Source organism: Chenopodium quinoa, unplaced genomic scaffold (genome assembly GCF_001683475.1).
Source record: "Chenopodium quinoa cultivar QQ74 unplaced genomic scaffold, ASM168347v1, whole genome shotgun sequence".
In the NCBI taxonomy this organism is placed as follows: Eukaryota; Viridiplantae; Streptophyta; class Magnoliopsida; order Caryophyllales; family Amaranthaceae; genus Chenopodium; species Chenopodium quinoa.
The window spans coordinates 274,451-290,548 of record NW_018744041.1 but is presented as its reverse complement, the minus strand read 5'-3'; the positions used below and the strand labels follow the sequence as shown (position 1 = coordinate 290,548).

Here is a 16,098-nt window from a genome sequence, read left to right as displayed (position 1 = left end):
TAGATATAACTCGACCTGATCCAATATCACCCAGTCCGACGCATATACTTGAATTGACATCTAATTGTTGTCTTTGGACCACTACATATCCACAATAAAAGCTCAAAAATATATGAGGCCAATAAATGTTATGTGTACGACGTCTAATTTATATCATTTTATGTTGAATAACATTGTTAAATTTATGTGTACAAAGTACCATTCATATCAATTTTTAGCCAATATTTTATTTGCACTAATCTATTTAACTCCTTTTATATTTGAAAGTGACATATTTTCTCAATGTGACTATTTTTTTTTTTAAAGTATTATACTTTATTTTTTAATAAAATACTACGAAATACGAAGTACATTTTATCATTAATTTTTCTTATATCAATGTCCTCTCATTATTAAGCTTCTCTAATACTACAAAAATACATTCATAATTAAGTAATCAAATGAAGAGAAATTTCCAAGATGAAATTCTTTTATTGATAAGATCAACATCATACATTATTGTTCTTCATACAACCTTCTTAACAATCTATATGCTTAAGTACATGCGTAGCAACACTTAAACTTTAATGAAACTTAGAATGTGGAAGAAGTCTGCCCTTCTTGGAACTAGACCTAACCACAACAAACGGTAGTCATCTGTGCCCGAAGTAGCGTCAATAACGCCACATACGATATCTTTCTTAGCTGCAAACCCATTGATTGTACTACTAGACGGACAATATTCGAGCTGGTAAAACTCCGAACTAGCAATACTTTTCTCTATCTTGAACCAATTAGCTGCGGTCTGAGGGCTCGGGTTTCCAATACCACCTCCGGTAGACAAGTGGATTTCACCGGAGTTGGCGTCGGGGGTAAGTTGCCATGCCCCTTGCGAGCAGACGCTAGAGGAGGTATTGAACATTATGTTAAGGTCAGAGGAAATGTGGATGTGTTTTTGTGATGGGTCTGATGGTAGGAATGTAATTGGGGATTCGCCGTACCAGCCTTCGGCTAATTGGGCTACGTATTGAGGGCATTCGGGCTGGTTTGGTTTGGATGCCGCGACTATGCCACCTCCTATTCTGACTTTTGAAAGTTCTGTACGGACGTAATAAAATGAGCCTACTTCGAGTGGGTTCCCTTCTACATCTAGAACAAGGGAGTCTACGTCGTTGGCGGCTGTGGTTGATGTAACGATGGAAAGAGAGAAAATTAGGAGGATTGTGGTTGAAAGTTGGGAATAAAGATTAGCCATTTTTTTGGGTTTTGTTCGTTTTTTACTTTAGAAGTTTGTGAAGAAAAGCACTAGTACTCTAGAGCTTATTTATAAAAAATGCTAAGTAAACCAACTAGTGTTTGATCTGTGCACCCAGGTGCACCATGCGTTTGGTGTACTCGGTAAAACTAAAAAAGACAGAAAGAACATACATATGAAAATAAAAAACATACTACTATTTGAAAAAGAATATACTTGTATTTGAAAAAGAACATACCTGTGTATGACAAAAATATATGTTTGTGTTTGACAAAGAACATAATATTTCAAAGAACATAAAGTTTTTATTGAAAGAACATGATATATATTAAAGAACATGATAAAGTTTTTATCATGGTTACATAGGTGGTTGAATTTAACATTTTTTTTCATGCACGTACATTAAAGAAAATATCGTATAATGTAAAGAACATATAGTTCAAACTCAAAGAACATATTATGCTCGCGTTTTTTATAAATGGCTATAATATATTTTTAAAATATGCAAATGTTCTTTCCAAGTGCACCACGTCCATTCCAGATGTTCAATAAAAATTTCATTGACACCTATAAATTACTAGTAACTAAAGTATAAAATCACGGGGGTTCAATATCATAAACATGAGAATTAAATTATCAAGCTATCCCTTGTTTATTAAAATTAACAAAAATTAAAATGCTAACTGTTAATCAAACACATTTTTTTTTAAATGGCAGTCATCCTTAAAATGACTATCAATCACTATACTTAATTCCCATTGACCTAGTTATTTTTTTTTATTATTTTTTTATATTTGCTTCTCAAACTTAAGATATGATTTGTCTAAAAAAAAAAACTAAAGAAATGTATTTTTTTTAAATCATTTTTTCAAAAATTAATTATAAAAAGTAAATTTTGCAATAAAACCACCTTTAAATAAATCTCGTTTTTTTTTGCATATAACCACCTTTAAAACAATGTTGTAAAAGACCATAAATTTTAAAAATTTTGGTTGCAACTTGTCACCATTTCAATGTAAAACAATTGATAAATTTAGCTAAAAAAGTTGTAATTTTGAAAATATTAAACTAATGGTCAAAAGGGTGCATCTGTGACAATTAATAATGCAGAAGCGAGTAACATAATCAAACAAAGGGATTATATATTTTGAGCATTGGTGTGTTACACATATGATATAAAAATGATTTAACACAAGAATGTAATAAGAGCAACACTTGAGTTTTATTATTAATCAACCGACGAATTTGTGCACATTACATACATAGCATGGAACATCAAACATTGGCCATATTAAATCAAACATTACATAATCTGTGAAGTTTGTGTTAAAGCTTTTCTGAAACGAAAGGTAAATTTAAGATTAAAATCAGTATTCATGCCCAAAAGTCCATTCTCAAAGATTCCAGCAAGTTTGCATATGACGTTGTCACAATGGAATATCTCATATTCATTTGGTTGGACATCGCTGAATGGTAATGTTATACTGAATGGACTAGGCCCGAGCGACTCAGTAGTACCCGCAGCCACATAGATTTGGCCGGTTGCATTATCCGTGGTTAATCGCCACGCTAGTGGCTTCGTGCAGGTGGTAGTGTCGTCAACAACATAGAATTCAGTTGGACCAAACGGAAGGTACTTTGAGCTTATTGGAGAAGTGATTTTGAAAGGGTGGCCAATAGATGAACCATCTTTCTCTTGGGCTATAAAGAGAGGGCACGCCAAGGTTTGTGGTTTTTGTGCCACGGCGAGGCCTCCACCATTGGTGGCGATGATGTAATATGTTCCGCCATTTAGCATTGGTTCACCATCCTCGTCCGTGATATAAGCAAACCAGGCAGCCATGGTTGGAGGAGGAAAGAGTTGGAGCAAAAGAAGAGCGGTTATTGCAATTGCTGGTTGGAGAAAGGTACTCATTTTCTAAAGATTTTTTGAGCTTTGGTTGTTAAATTGTTTGAAGTATTTTGGAAAAGTAGGAGCTTGTAAAATGATATTTATAAGAGGCTCCAAGCTCCAACGAATAAAACTAGAAAATTTTAAATGTTAGTTACTCCCTCTCTTCTAATTACATGATCACTACACCAGCTTTTGCCCGAATTGTTATTATTTTATGTCAATAAGTAGCTTAGGACCAGTAACATGCACGATTATTACTGAATTATTATTTTTTGTTATCTTAATCCTAAAATAAAAAAAATATAACATTAAGCTTTATTTATGTAAAATATGCATAAAAATTTGAGTACAAAATAGGGAAATATATTATAAACGTTATACAACAATAAAAGGTTTAAATAAAATAAATTTTGTCGATTTGTACTCAATTTTGTATGACAAACCCTGATAGAAAAAAATAAATTTCTTTAAATTTTATTAATAAAGTGCTAAATAAATTATATTAAGAAAATTTGAATTTTAACACCATAAAAAACGGAAAAATGGATTTTCTAAAAAAAAAAAACTTTTATTTTAACACCACAAATTTTTTTAAGAAAATTGAGTTTACCATCGTCCAAAAATCTGTTAAGTGAGGTCCATTGTGCCACATGTCGTCATATTATTAGTTTTAAAAAAATTAAAAAAAAAAAAACCCTAAATTACCGAGCCAACCCCATCCCCACCACAAACAGGGCAGCGTCGGCCATTACCCCACCCCAAACACCACCGTTTCTAGCCCAGCCGCCGCAAACTCCGTCTCCTCCCTTTACCCCTACCCAAAATCGAATAAACCTCCTAATGACCGCTTAAAATGGGCGTGTCGTTTTTCAAACCACCCAAAATCGACCACCACTTACGGCAACTAACGGTCGAAAGTGACCCTAAGTGGTCGTCTCGACCATACATTGGTCTTTTTTGGCCCTTAAAACCTGTTTTTGGTGGTGGTTTGAGTGGTTCGAAAAACAACCACCCGTTTTTTGTGGTTGTTTGGGCAAGGTTGCTGGTTTTAGAGAGGTGGAAAAGGAGGGGGTAGAGAATCTGGTGGCTTTGGCAGGGAGTAGGGGTGTTTGATTGGGTGGGGAAGTGATCGGTGCTGCCTAGCTGGCGGTGGGGACCTGGGCTAATTTAGGGTTTTTTAATTATTTTTTTGCCAATAATATGCTGACACGTAAGCAATGTGGAGCCCATTAACGGATTTCATCCATGAAGTAGTTAAGTGATGGTAAAAAACAAATTTTAAACTTTTAGTGGTGTTAAAATAAAAGGTGGATTTTTTTTTTTTTTGTTGTTGTAGTGTTAAAATCCATTTTTTTCGTTTTTTTTGTGGTGTTAAAATTTAAACTTTCCATTAAATTATCTTGATTGTTACATAAGTTAATTTTTAATTTTTTAATGATTCAGTAATGTTTATAAGTAATAAGTACAAATTATATGGTCAAATAAATATAAAAATAAAACATTACTTATATATTTGCATTGCAAAGTTTCATATGCATCTTTTACAACATTCTTTTTAGTGTATGTATTTCACTATGTGATCCAACATGTAATATATTTTGTTAAAAATGATATCTATTATTAAATCATCATATTTGATTTAATCTTTCTATAAGGTGACCGATAATAGTAAATTTTGCTGAAAAATTAAAATTGTCATTTTTATGTATTGAATTTATATGTATTTGAAGATTTAATTTAAAATTTTTTATCAGCAATATATGGAATGATATAATCTTTGGTTATAATTTTTACACATTTTCTACAATACAAATGACATAAATCTTTATTGTTGTTGTTGTTGTTGTTTATTGTGCTCAAATAGGAAGGTTATATTATAATAATATGTTAAATATAATTCTAAGAAGATTTGACTAAATAAAAGAGAGGGAAAAAAAACAGCAACAGAAAGTGACACTTGTCAATTCTGGTGTCTTTTTTAGTATTATGCAATTATGTAATGTAATGTAATGTAATGTAAATGTAATTGATATATAATAAATAATATGTGTACTCGGTAAGATATAAATAGTAAAAGATATTGGATAATATTGTATGCAATAAAAAGAAATGAAAAATATGTGAATATATTTTGTAATAAGTAAATCACAATTATATGATTTAGTGAATATTTTTTATTTTTTAAGCATGTGAATCAGAATTATTGGAAAGAAGTGAATATTTTTTTATAAGGAAGTGAATAAAAAAATGTTTTGGAGGGAAATAAAATGCACCAAGAAGTAACACATATCATTCTTGGTGTCTGTTTTATTAATTATGTTATTGATTGATTGATTTTATTATTCAGTATTTCTTCAATCCTATCAAGCAAGGTTTGGTTTAGTGGGAAAATTTACATCTTACGGCAATCAAATTTTATATTCTATTAAAGGTACGTTAGGGAGGAGATTCCTATACCCTTTATCCTAACTTCCAATGACCTAACCTTTAATTTGGATTGGATTGACCTATTTTCTTACCACTAAATCCGCTTCACTTTTATATGGATTCACGTGGTGGATTATAGGGCTTGGGATAGACTTTAATCAATCGCAAGACTTGAGGGTTCAATTTTGAAATCCCGATCAAAAGTGTTAGTTTAATTGCAAAAACTATAATAATCGCAAGCTCACAATTAAATCAACAATTTAATCAATTCAAACAATCATAAACACTCTTTCTGAATTTTATTAACGAAAGAAAATATATTTATAGGACATATATCCCACACTAACTAGAGTTCTAAAAAATAAAAACTAATTATTCTATTGTAGTTGTGAAACAAAGATCACAATAAGATCTAAAATATCTTATCATAAAACTATAACTAACAAATCATAGATAATCTAAAACTCTCCATAATCCTAATTTGACGAACCAAATTGAATAAAAAAACTAGTTTTAATCTTAATCTGTAAAATACTCCAGACCCAATAACTAATCTAGCTTGAGTACCCACTTTGTTCCCACATCACACTTGTTGACTTGTATACAAATGGTGTAACATTTAAACCATATACAATATGGAGTATTTCACGAGATATTTTTTGTAAACGGATTTTTAAAAATTTATTTTTTATAGAAAAATTATGGGGTTAGCATATACCCCTCGGGTTACAATTAAAGTAGGCCACTGGTCACCGAAGAAGACAAGAATGTTGGCTTGTTGCTTATGCTAGCTAGTGGCCATGTACAGCGATAGGATGACTCGGAAAGATTTTTGGATCACAATTGTTTAATGTTATAACCATATTCACAATAGATTTTTGTAAATAAGAATGTTGGCTTTTTGCTAATGCTAAGCCGTGTAGTGACATGTACAAGTTATAGGATGAAACTTAGTTTTCATTGTGTACTACATTTGCAATAACAAAAACGTGGATTTTTGGACCACAATTGTGCGATGCTTAAACCATATACAGTACGGAGTATTTCACGTACAAGAGATTTTTTATAAACAGTTTTTGTTTTTTCTTTTTATAAAAAATTTACAGGGGTAACACGTGTACAATGTAGGTCCGTTAGTGATGACCCAGTAGATAAGAATGTTTGCTTGTTGCTAATGCTAGCTGAAGGCCAGGTAGCGACATGTACAGTGATAGGATGAAATTAGTTTTCATTTTAATACATTTGCAATAACAAAAATGCGCGTGGATATGTATATTTACCTATGTACTCAGAAAGATTTTTTGACCACAATTGTGTAAAGACGGTAAAGTTTATAAAGTTTTTTAAGAGAATTTTTTTATTTTCTTTTTTATAGGGGTAGCACAGTGATTGGCTTGTTGCTAAAGCTAGCTAGAGACAAGTAGCGACATGTCAAAACTCAATAAGATTGGTATTCACCTCGCACAAACTAGATAGATTTTCATTGTAATAGAGTAAAAAACATATTTTTGAGCATCAATCGTTAGCTGAACCTTTTGGTTAACTTGACCTGTTAATACATTGGATTAAGCATAAGCCATGTCAAAGATGAGTTTATAGTACATGTACAAAGTTACCTTACAAAGTTACAAGTCATGTGGGATTGCATTCTAAATTTGTGATTTTGAGTTAAGTCGTCCACCAAATTTTGAATTAATCACTCTCCCTTCTTTTACTGTCACAATTATTAACAATTCGCTAGATATTTAAAGATTAATCATCAAGACGTCAATAACCCCTTCTCATATCCTTTCAACTCGTTATAATAATTGTAGTATTTCTTCTGTATTAACTATGTTGTTACAATATCTAATTCAACCTAATCTATCTTGACCTAACCATGATTTTTACCTCACTAAACCAACATAATTTTACAACAATCTTATATTAACCTAAATTTTTTTTTAACTTAAACATAATTACTTCGATTCATGTAATTATTTATTTAATTAATTGCTAAGAACTTTTTTTACTTAAATATGACACAACAACATGTGGCCATCCTCAATTTATCTATAATTAGTTCATTTCTTATTGTCTAATTTATATAGATATGGTAAGGTATTGACAAATTGTGACTTAAAAGATAAAACTTATACATGACGGACCTAATCTACTAACAAAACTAAGAAATATTAATGACACAATATGAAAGATAATACATAAAAGACCTAATAGTGACCCAATGATAAGGTATTAACTCAATAATTATCCTGGTTTAATAATGCCCTTATTTAAATATATAATTTGGTCATGTTGACCCAAATTTAGACAAACTCAATGCAATAAGGTTTTGAATTGGGTCGGAATTGACTTAATAATGACTCAGTTGTATCATAATCAAACTAAACTGAATAAAAATTATTTGAACCGTAATCAATCCCACCCAAAGTCATTTGACCCAAAATTAATCCAATCCAGCTAATATAAGTTTGAGCTCGATACGAATATATCAGAAGCGAATATGAATGAAGTTGACCCAACCAAAACACAACGCTAAATCGATTGATCTTTACCCGATCCTAACCGAGGTGGGTGAAAATGGTAACTTAGATATTTTATTACTTAATGTAGAAATATGTTTGGTAAATAGATGATTATTTAAAGCTGATTGATTATGTAAAATGATCAATAAGCCAATTGTGGGGTAATTAGTTCATATACTATTTTTTTTCTTAAATGAGGGTATAAGTATCATTTCACTATAAGAATTGAATAAACTAATTAAAAAAGCCCCTAAAATGAGCTTTTTGAAAAAGAGCTTATTTAGTAGAATAACCTCTTTAAATAAGCTTCCCATCAAACACCTTGAATTAGCTTATTTATAAAGTACGTTGGAGCTAGTAAGATATTTATAACGATAACATGTCGTACATTATTGTTCTTCATAAAACCTTCTTAATCAAGAACATTATATATAATGATGAGTACATGCGTAGTAATGCACTTTGGAGCGAGGAAGACGCCGCGGCAATTAAGCTTTAATGAAAAAAAACATTAGGCCAGTACTGAAATAATCATCTGGCCTTATTGGAAATAGACTTAACCAAATCATACGGTGGTCATCTGTGAGATTATCAATACTACCATCGATAGCCCCGCATACTATATCTTTCTTGGTTGCAAACGCATCGATCGTATTACTTGATGGACAGTACTCGAGTTGGTAAAACCCCGGATCACCTCTTCTTTTCTCTATCTTGAACCAATTGGCGGCGGTCTGAGGGCTCGGGTTTCCAATACCACCTCCGGTAGACAAGAAGAGATCACCGGAGTTGGCATCGGGGGTAAGTTGCCATGCCCCTTGCGAGCAGGCACTAAATGAGTTGTTGAAGACTACGTTGACGTCTGAGGAAATGTGGACATGTTTATGTGATGGGTCTGATGGGAGGAACTTTATTGGGGATTCGCGGTACCAGCCTTCGCCTAATTGGGCTACGTATTGAGGGCATTCGGGTTGGTTTGGTTTGGATGCCGCGACTATGCCACCTCCCCATCTAAATGTTGACTGGGGAGTACGGACGTAGTAAAATGAACCTGCTTCGAGTGGGTTCCCTTCGATATCTAGGACAAGGGAGTCTACGTTGTTGGCGGTTGTGGCTGAAGAAACCATGGAAATAGAGAACATAAGGAGGATTGTGGTGTAAAGTTGGAGATAAAAATTAGCCATCTTTTTAGGGTTTGTTCGTTCTTTATTTTTGGAGTTTGAAATATGATGTAAACAAGAGCTCTGGAACTTAAATATATATATAAAAAAAAAAAAAAAAAAAAAAAAAAAAGCTATGTAAACCACCTCACATTTCTTCAGACCTCAACATTTGAAAATTCTACTACCAAAAATTTTAAAATTGTACTGTTGTGATTTAATGATTTTTAAATTATTTTTAAATGCTAAAATTTATTTTTCTCATTTTTAGGAATTCGTTGTAAATATTTGAAAATTAGTCATTCTAATTTTTTATTTTTTTCAATATATATTATTTTCTTTACAATATATAACAACTTTGTTTCTGTTTTATTTATTTATATATATATATATACCGATACATGGTGCACTCGGGTGCAGGGATGGATACAGCTAACACCAAGGGTATGTATGTGCATAACCTACATGTGCATTAAAATAAAATTTATAGCAGCTTTATGGCAAACCATTAAGCGTAGCTAGCTGTTTATCTAATTGTCTATTAAGCGTTATTTGCTTCCTTGAATTGTCACTTTAGTCTATAGTTGGAATCCATTGTTAAACAATTTTCCCAACTATTATTTTTGCTGACTACTACATGTTAAGATCGTTTATGCAAACAGGTTAGGATTATTGTCTATTAAGTAAATAATTGTGCACACCTTGTTTGTAAATTCTGAATACGCCACTACCCAGGTGCATAGATTAAGAATTATGTATAAAGAAGTTTTCTGATCATAATTATCCCGCCAAGTGAACATTTCACATAGGAAAGTGGAGCTTAAAATGTGTTTTGATTATGTGGTAATTTATTGCTCGAAGTGTCAAATTTAGTCCATAAACTATTTTTTGTCAATACTTTTGCCAACTCAGCATAGAATATTAATAATTTAATTAATGTCGACGGAAAACAAATGACACATACCAAAGTAAGATCCCTAAACTCTTACTGATTATGATTAGTTTCTAAACTATTTGGTCATAAAACACCTACATTGGCTGTTGAAGGATCAAAAGTGACATTTAAGAGTTAAGGGATCAAAAGTGCACAAGTAAAATAGTTTATTAGAGACTTTAATTTTACTTAACATTTTTTTTTCTTTCACTTCATACAGTTTTGCGTCATTTATTCAAAATATATAAATAAATAAATAAAAATTACATTATAATTTTTTTCTCGCCGTTGAGGATCATTATGTAATAATCTTTGAAAAAACATTTACTCGTACCATAATTGTCACCGATTATATTTTGGATTAAATAACAAGATAGCATTTGCTTGGGACATGGACCACATTGTCCACATAGTGGTTTACTGGTGGTCTTCAGAATTTAGAACTTCAAATACAAGTTCAAAATTTATGAGGCCAAAAGATTTTCACATAAGATATTTTCCCGTTAGTACCTTACCTAAACAAAAAGTAATACACAAAACTTTTTAATGGTTACACAAAACTTGCAATCATTCTAACTTTTAATCATATCATAGCTGTTGAATTTTTAAAAGTTAGTCTCATTTGTTAATTTTTAAAATCATTTGTAATTTTTGTTTGGCTTGGATCGAAAAAGTGTTTGTTATTAATAAGACGTTGATGAGTACGTGCTCAAATGAAGAGAAATTTCCAAGATAAATTCTTGTTATTAATAAGACATCATACATTATTTTTCATCATACAACCTTATTATAATTTATATGATTGATTACATTCGTAGCAATGTAGATTGGAGCAAGAAAGACCTCGCGACACTTAAGCTTTAATGAAACTTAGAACGTGGAAGAAATTTGGATTTCCTGGAACTAGACCTAACCACAACATCCTGTTGTCATCTGTGGCGTCAGTAGCATCAATAGCGCCGCATACAATATCTCTCTTAGCTTCAAACCCATCGATCGTACTACTAGACGGACAATATTCGAGTTGGTAAAAGCCCGAACTAGCAATACTGTTTTCTATCTTGAACCAATTGGCTGCGGTCTGAGGGCTCGGGTTTCCAATACCACCTCCGGTAGACAAGTGGAGACTACCGGAGTTGGCGTCGGGGGTAAGTTGCCATGCCCCTTGCGAGCAGACGCTGGATGAGGTGTTGAACATTATATTAAGGTCAGAGGAAATGTGGATGTGTTTATGTGATGGGTCTGATGGTAGGAATGTAATTGGGGATTCGCCGTACCAGCCTACGGCTAATTGGGCTACGTATTGAGGGCATTCAGGTTGGTTTGGTTTGGATGCCGCGACTATGCCACCCCCAATACCGAGTTGTGAAAGTACCGTGCGGACATAGTAGGACAAGCCTACTTCGAGTGGGTTCCCTTCGACGTCTAGGACGAGGTCTTTGGTGGCTGTCTTTGCAGCTCCGATGGAAAGGAAAGAGATGAGGAAGATTGTTGCTGAAAATTGGATGATAAGATTAGCCATTTGTGCGTTTTTATTTTTGAAGTTTGATGAGAAAAGTTGGAGGGTAAGGAACTAAGGATTGTGAAACAGGGGAAGAGTTATTTATAGAAGAGGCTAAAAGCCAGGGCATTTTCTACAAGTGCCTCTTAATTTTGAGCTCAACATAATACCAATTGGGAGTTTTGGGCATGTGATAGAGAGGATACAAGTGTAAATTCCGAATTACAATCTATAAGGAAAATGAGACTCTATTAGATTGAATGGAATTAAATTGGACTGAACTGGACTAAATCATTGAGAATTAAATAGGAATCAAGTCAATAATTTCTTAAGAAAAAAGTCTTAAATTTTTTATTTTATTAAATGTAGGAATATGGTTTAATGGAACTTATTTGGTTCATATCCCAAGCAAAATATCTAATTAAACTTCCCCTTCTCTTTCATTATTCGTAGCGATATTGGTTTATTGGGAACAATAATAGATGCTTTAAATGTCAAATATGGGTCTGGGCCGCACTCGCAAATCAAGAGAGAGAGTCTACTTTTATACAACTGAGGAAGTTCCATATCCAAACTATATTAGAATAGGAGGAGTAGCTCCTTGGACTTATAAAGTGTTTAACTCTCTCTTCTTTTCTCAGTATGGGACACCTACATGTATTATTTGGTATGTAGGATAATTCAACACTCCCCCTCACATGTAAGACTCCTTTAACTGAAGGATCACTTGATCCAATTCTCTCTCTTTTTTTTTTTTTATCGAATTCAATTTAGCCCAAAATACTTAATGCCATTAAAGGTCTCAAACCTTGGGCCTTGGCAATATACTTAAGTCATTAGAGATCCCATACCGGAACTTGGCTCTGATACTATGTCAAATATAGGTATGGGCCGCACCTGCAAATCAAGAGAGATTCCACTTTTAAACAACCAAAGATGTTCCATCTCAAAATCATATGGCAATAGGAAGACTAGCTCATTAATTAGCCTTATAAAGAGTTTAACTATCTCGTCTTTCCTCAATGTAGAACTCTTACTTGTGTTATTTGGTAGGATATAGTTCAACATTTAATAATTCGACAAGAATATATTATTGGGTATTTGTATTTCAACCTAATGTACTGTTTGCCTCTTAATTGTAATTACTAATTAAAATTAATTATTTTTTGTATGAATATGTGCTAACAATGTTTAAAATTTTGTTTACAATTGATTATGCAACAATCATACATGTAAGGATAATTTGTAAATTACCACCCAACAAATAGACCAATTTTGATATAACCACCCAAAAAATAATTTATTTTAAATTACCACCCACTTAATTAAAAAAACGCTCAGATTACCATCCATTTAGAATTTCCGGTGGAATTTCCGTCAGTGGGCCCCACTTTTTTTATTTTTTTCCTTTTTTTCTTCTATTTTATGGCTTTGTCACTCTCTCTCCCCGATTTCACTCTTCTTCTTCCTACCTTCTTTCTTTCTTCTTCCCAACTACCACCACCACCATTGCTCCACCTTTCCCCTCCTCTTTTTCCGTCGCGCCTGCCAACAACAACCCGCAACAACAACATCAACAAACAACCACCAGTTCAGCCACCATAATTACCACCAGTTCGCCTACCGCAAACACTAATACGGCAACCTCTGCAGCCCGCAATCACCAATTAGCGTACTGCAAACAACAATTCGGCAACCAATAACTCCAATTTCGGGATTTAATTGAAGCAATTTGGCAAAGAACATCTTCAATTCGATTTAGGGTTCATGCTTCAATTGAATTGGGGGTTTTCTTAAATTAGGGTTCCTATTTTAAGAAAACCCCCAATTCTTTCTTCTTATAAAAGCATCAAAAAGATGGTTGTTAACTGCAAGATGAAACACGCTTAAATGCAGAAGGAGCAAATTCCTCAAATTCTTTAAAGATAGCTATTTTATTTCGCATTACTGCGTGATGCAGAGGAGCAAAGCCATGATTGTCACAAGATTGAGCAAGGTTAGGATTCAATCGGAGCAACATTTTTGCGATGTCAGTTTTACCATATTCACAAGCATAGTGCAGTAAGTTAAGTCCATCTTCATCTGATCTTTCCACAATAATTGGACACGCTTCTATTAGCTCCCTGATAATAGTGGTGGAGCAATGGTGGTGGTTGGGAAGAAAAAAGAAAGAAGGTAGGAAGAAGAAGAGTGAAATCGGGAAGACAGAGTGAGAAAGCCATAAAATAGAAGAAAAAAAGGGAAAAAAATCAAAAAGGTGGGGCCCACTAACGGAAATTCCACCGAAAATTCTAAATGGGTGGTAATCTGAGCGTTTTTTTAATTTAATGGGTGGTAAATTAAAATAAATTATTTTTTGGGTGGTTATATCAAAATTGGTCTATTTGTTGGGTGGTAATTTACAAATTATCCTACATGTAATTTAGGAAGAATTCATTGGCGATTCTTTCATACTTGAAATTTTCAACAAAATTTTGCTATTACCACTTATAATTTTCATTTAAAAATGTAATTATGTGCAACTGTGGTGCATGCTCATCACTTATGTAAATATGCAACGAGCAACGTTTTGTGCGAGCATGCTTGCTTAATTTACGAATGGTTTTGGTACTAGGTACCCTTTGCAAGTTGATCGATGTTATTGTTACCCCAGAAAATTGTTAAATTAATGAATCTTAACTTGTACTTTGTACCAAACTAGTCAAAACTTGTCGGCCTCTTTAGAATACGACCACCCATTTTATACTTGAAGCTTGTTGAACACAACATCAGATTTGGGTTTTGATGGGATTTAACTTTTATAGAATGTACATATCGTACAGGCTATCGTATTAAAATTTGAGTTTAGATTTAGATCCTCGTCTCCCAACCCAAAAATTATATTAATTGACAGAATATAAATAGATACGAAATGAAAGAGAGTAATAAAACATAACTCAGCTCCGTTCATGAATAATTTCATAAACTAGAAGAGGAATTTATTCATCCGTGGACTATATAATACATACGAAGTATATATATAGCCACATTATACGACGTACACTTACACAGTTACATAATATATACATAAGTGCCAAATAAACTTAATTAAACATAAGAAGCTAATTTTGGAAAAGCTTTGACGAAAGTGACAGGATAAAGAGAATTAGGGGCGACTGCCAAAAGGCCGTTGACAAATGTAACATCGTTACACTCCATTTCCGACACTCTAAATAATTTGGACTCAATTGTGTGACAAAACTTTATATTATACACATTCTTACCAGTTTTAGCTTCTTCAATTTTGAATGCATAAGTGTCCTTAAATTCACCATCAGCACCAACAATAACGTACGAATTATTGTTTTCGTCTTCCTCGGCTACCCACCACCGTAACTCTTTGTTGCAAGTAGCGTACACACGATTAAAGTAGAATTCAATTGGCATAGAGGTCATAAGAAACCTAATTCTCAAAGGGGAAGACATTGATATAGGTAAGCCCTTAGTGTAGAGTTCTTGGGTGATAAAAAGAGGGCATGGTGACGACGTGTTGCCTTCTGTCAAGGCTAGGCCACCAGTGCCTAATAAGTGTGGGATGATGTGGTAGTTTCCCCCGTTTATGACTAGGTCGCCGTCTGTGTCTAGGACAGGGGCGGCAACACTAGAAACGGGGGACAGAACCAAGAGAAGAAGAGTAACTGCAGCAACTGGGAGGAGAAATGAAGCCATTTCTCTATTTTAGTGTATCACTTTTGCTAGGGTTATATTGTTTTCTTTTGTTGTGTTTTGTGGGTTGATGAGGAACTGAAACAGAAGGATGCTATTTATAGAAAATTGTGATGATTATACAATTTTTTTTTTTTACTACTTACAGTAGTTACAAATAAACGCAGTATTTGCGCGTAACGCCTATATGCTTCAGAAACAACTAGAACGAACATTTTTGTGAATAATGGGAATATAATTAAAAAAAGAGAGATAACTTATACTTTAATGGTATATTATAAATGCATAATAGTATATAAATATCTATTACGGGATATTAAGACAATTTATACTTAATGATACATTATACATGCATAATAATACATAAAATTGTACCAATATACCATTATAAGAGAGAAACATCAAGATGCACTCTTACATGATGTGCTTGAGTATTAATTATTTGTTGATAAGATTGTCAATGTAAAGTCAGTATTATATGGAGTCCAACAATATTGTGTAAAGATAGTACGGAGTATGAGGTATGACATGAATCAAAAATAAATATGATTCTTGTAATGTGCAAACCATGTCTACCAAATATTAAGCTATATTTTCAAACATAAAAAAGGTATTTCTCATTGATAGTCATATACATTTGTTGATTCTTACATTCTACTTAAAAAGAGAATGACTCGTTTGAATTATTAATTATGTTACTTTATCTATAGTTTTCATC

The 16,098-nt window shown here is 32.9% G+C and overlaps 4 protein-coding genes across 4 annotated transcripts; all 4 read right to left on the bottom strand.

Moving 5' to 3' along the window:
- Positions 1-441: 441 nt before the first annotated feature.
- On the bottom strand, positions 442-1,299 carry LOC110690391 (miraculin-like). Its single transcript, XM_021867208.1, has one exon. The coding sequence runs from the start codon at positions 1,232-1,234 to the stop codon at positions 557-559; it is 678 nt and encodes a 225-aa protein (XP_021722900.1). The 5' UTR covers positions 1,235-1,299; the 3' UTR covers positions 442-556.
- A 7,269-nt stretch (positions 1,300-8,568) lies between these two features.
- On the bottom strand, positions 8,569-9,264 carry LOC110690557 (miraculin-like). Its single transcript, XM_021867421.1, has one exon. It carries the CDS (start codon positions 9,262-9,264, stop codon positions 8,569-8,571), a length of 696 nt encoding a protein of 231 aa, XP_021723113.1.
- Positions 9,265-10,888: 1,624 nt separating this feature from the next.
- On the bottom strand, positions 10,889-11,853 carry LOC110690390 (miraculin-like). Its single transcript, XM_021867207.1, has one exon. The coding sequence runs from the start codon at positions 11,694-11,696 to the stop codon at positions 11,028-11,030; it is 669 nt and encodes a 222-aa protein (XP_021722899.1). The 5' UTR covers positions 11,697-11,853; the 3' UTR covers positions 10,889-11,027.
- A 2,909-nt stretch (positions 11,854-14,762) lies between these two features.
- Positions 14,763-15,383, bottom strand: LOC110690556 (factor Xa inhibitor BuXI-like). Its single transcript, XM_021867420.1, has one exon. It carries the CDS (start codon positions 15,381-15,383, stop codon positions 14,763-14,765), a length of 621 nt encoding a protein of 206 aa, XP_021723112.1.
- Positions 15,384-16,098: the final 715 nt, after the last annotated feature.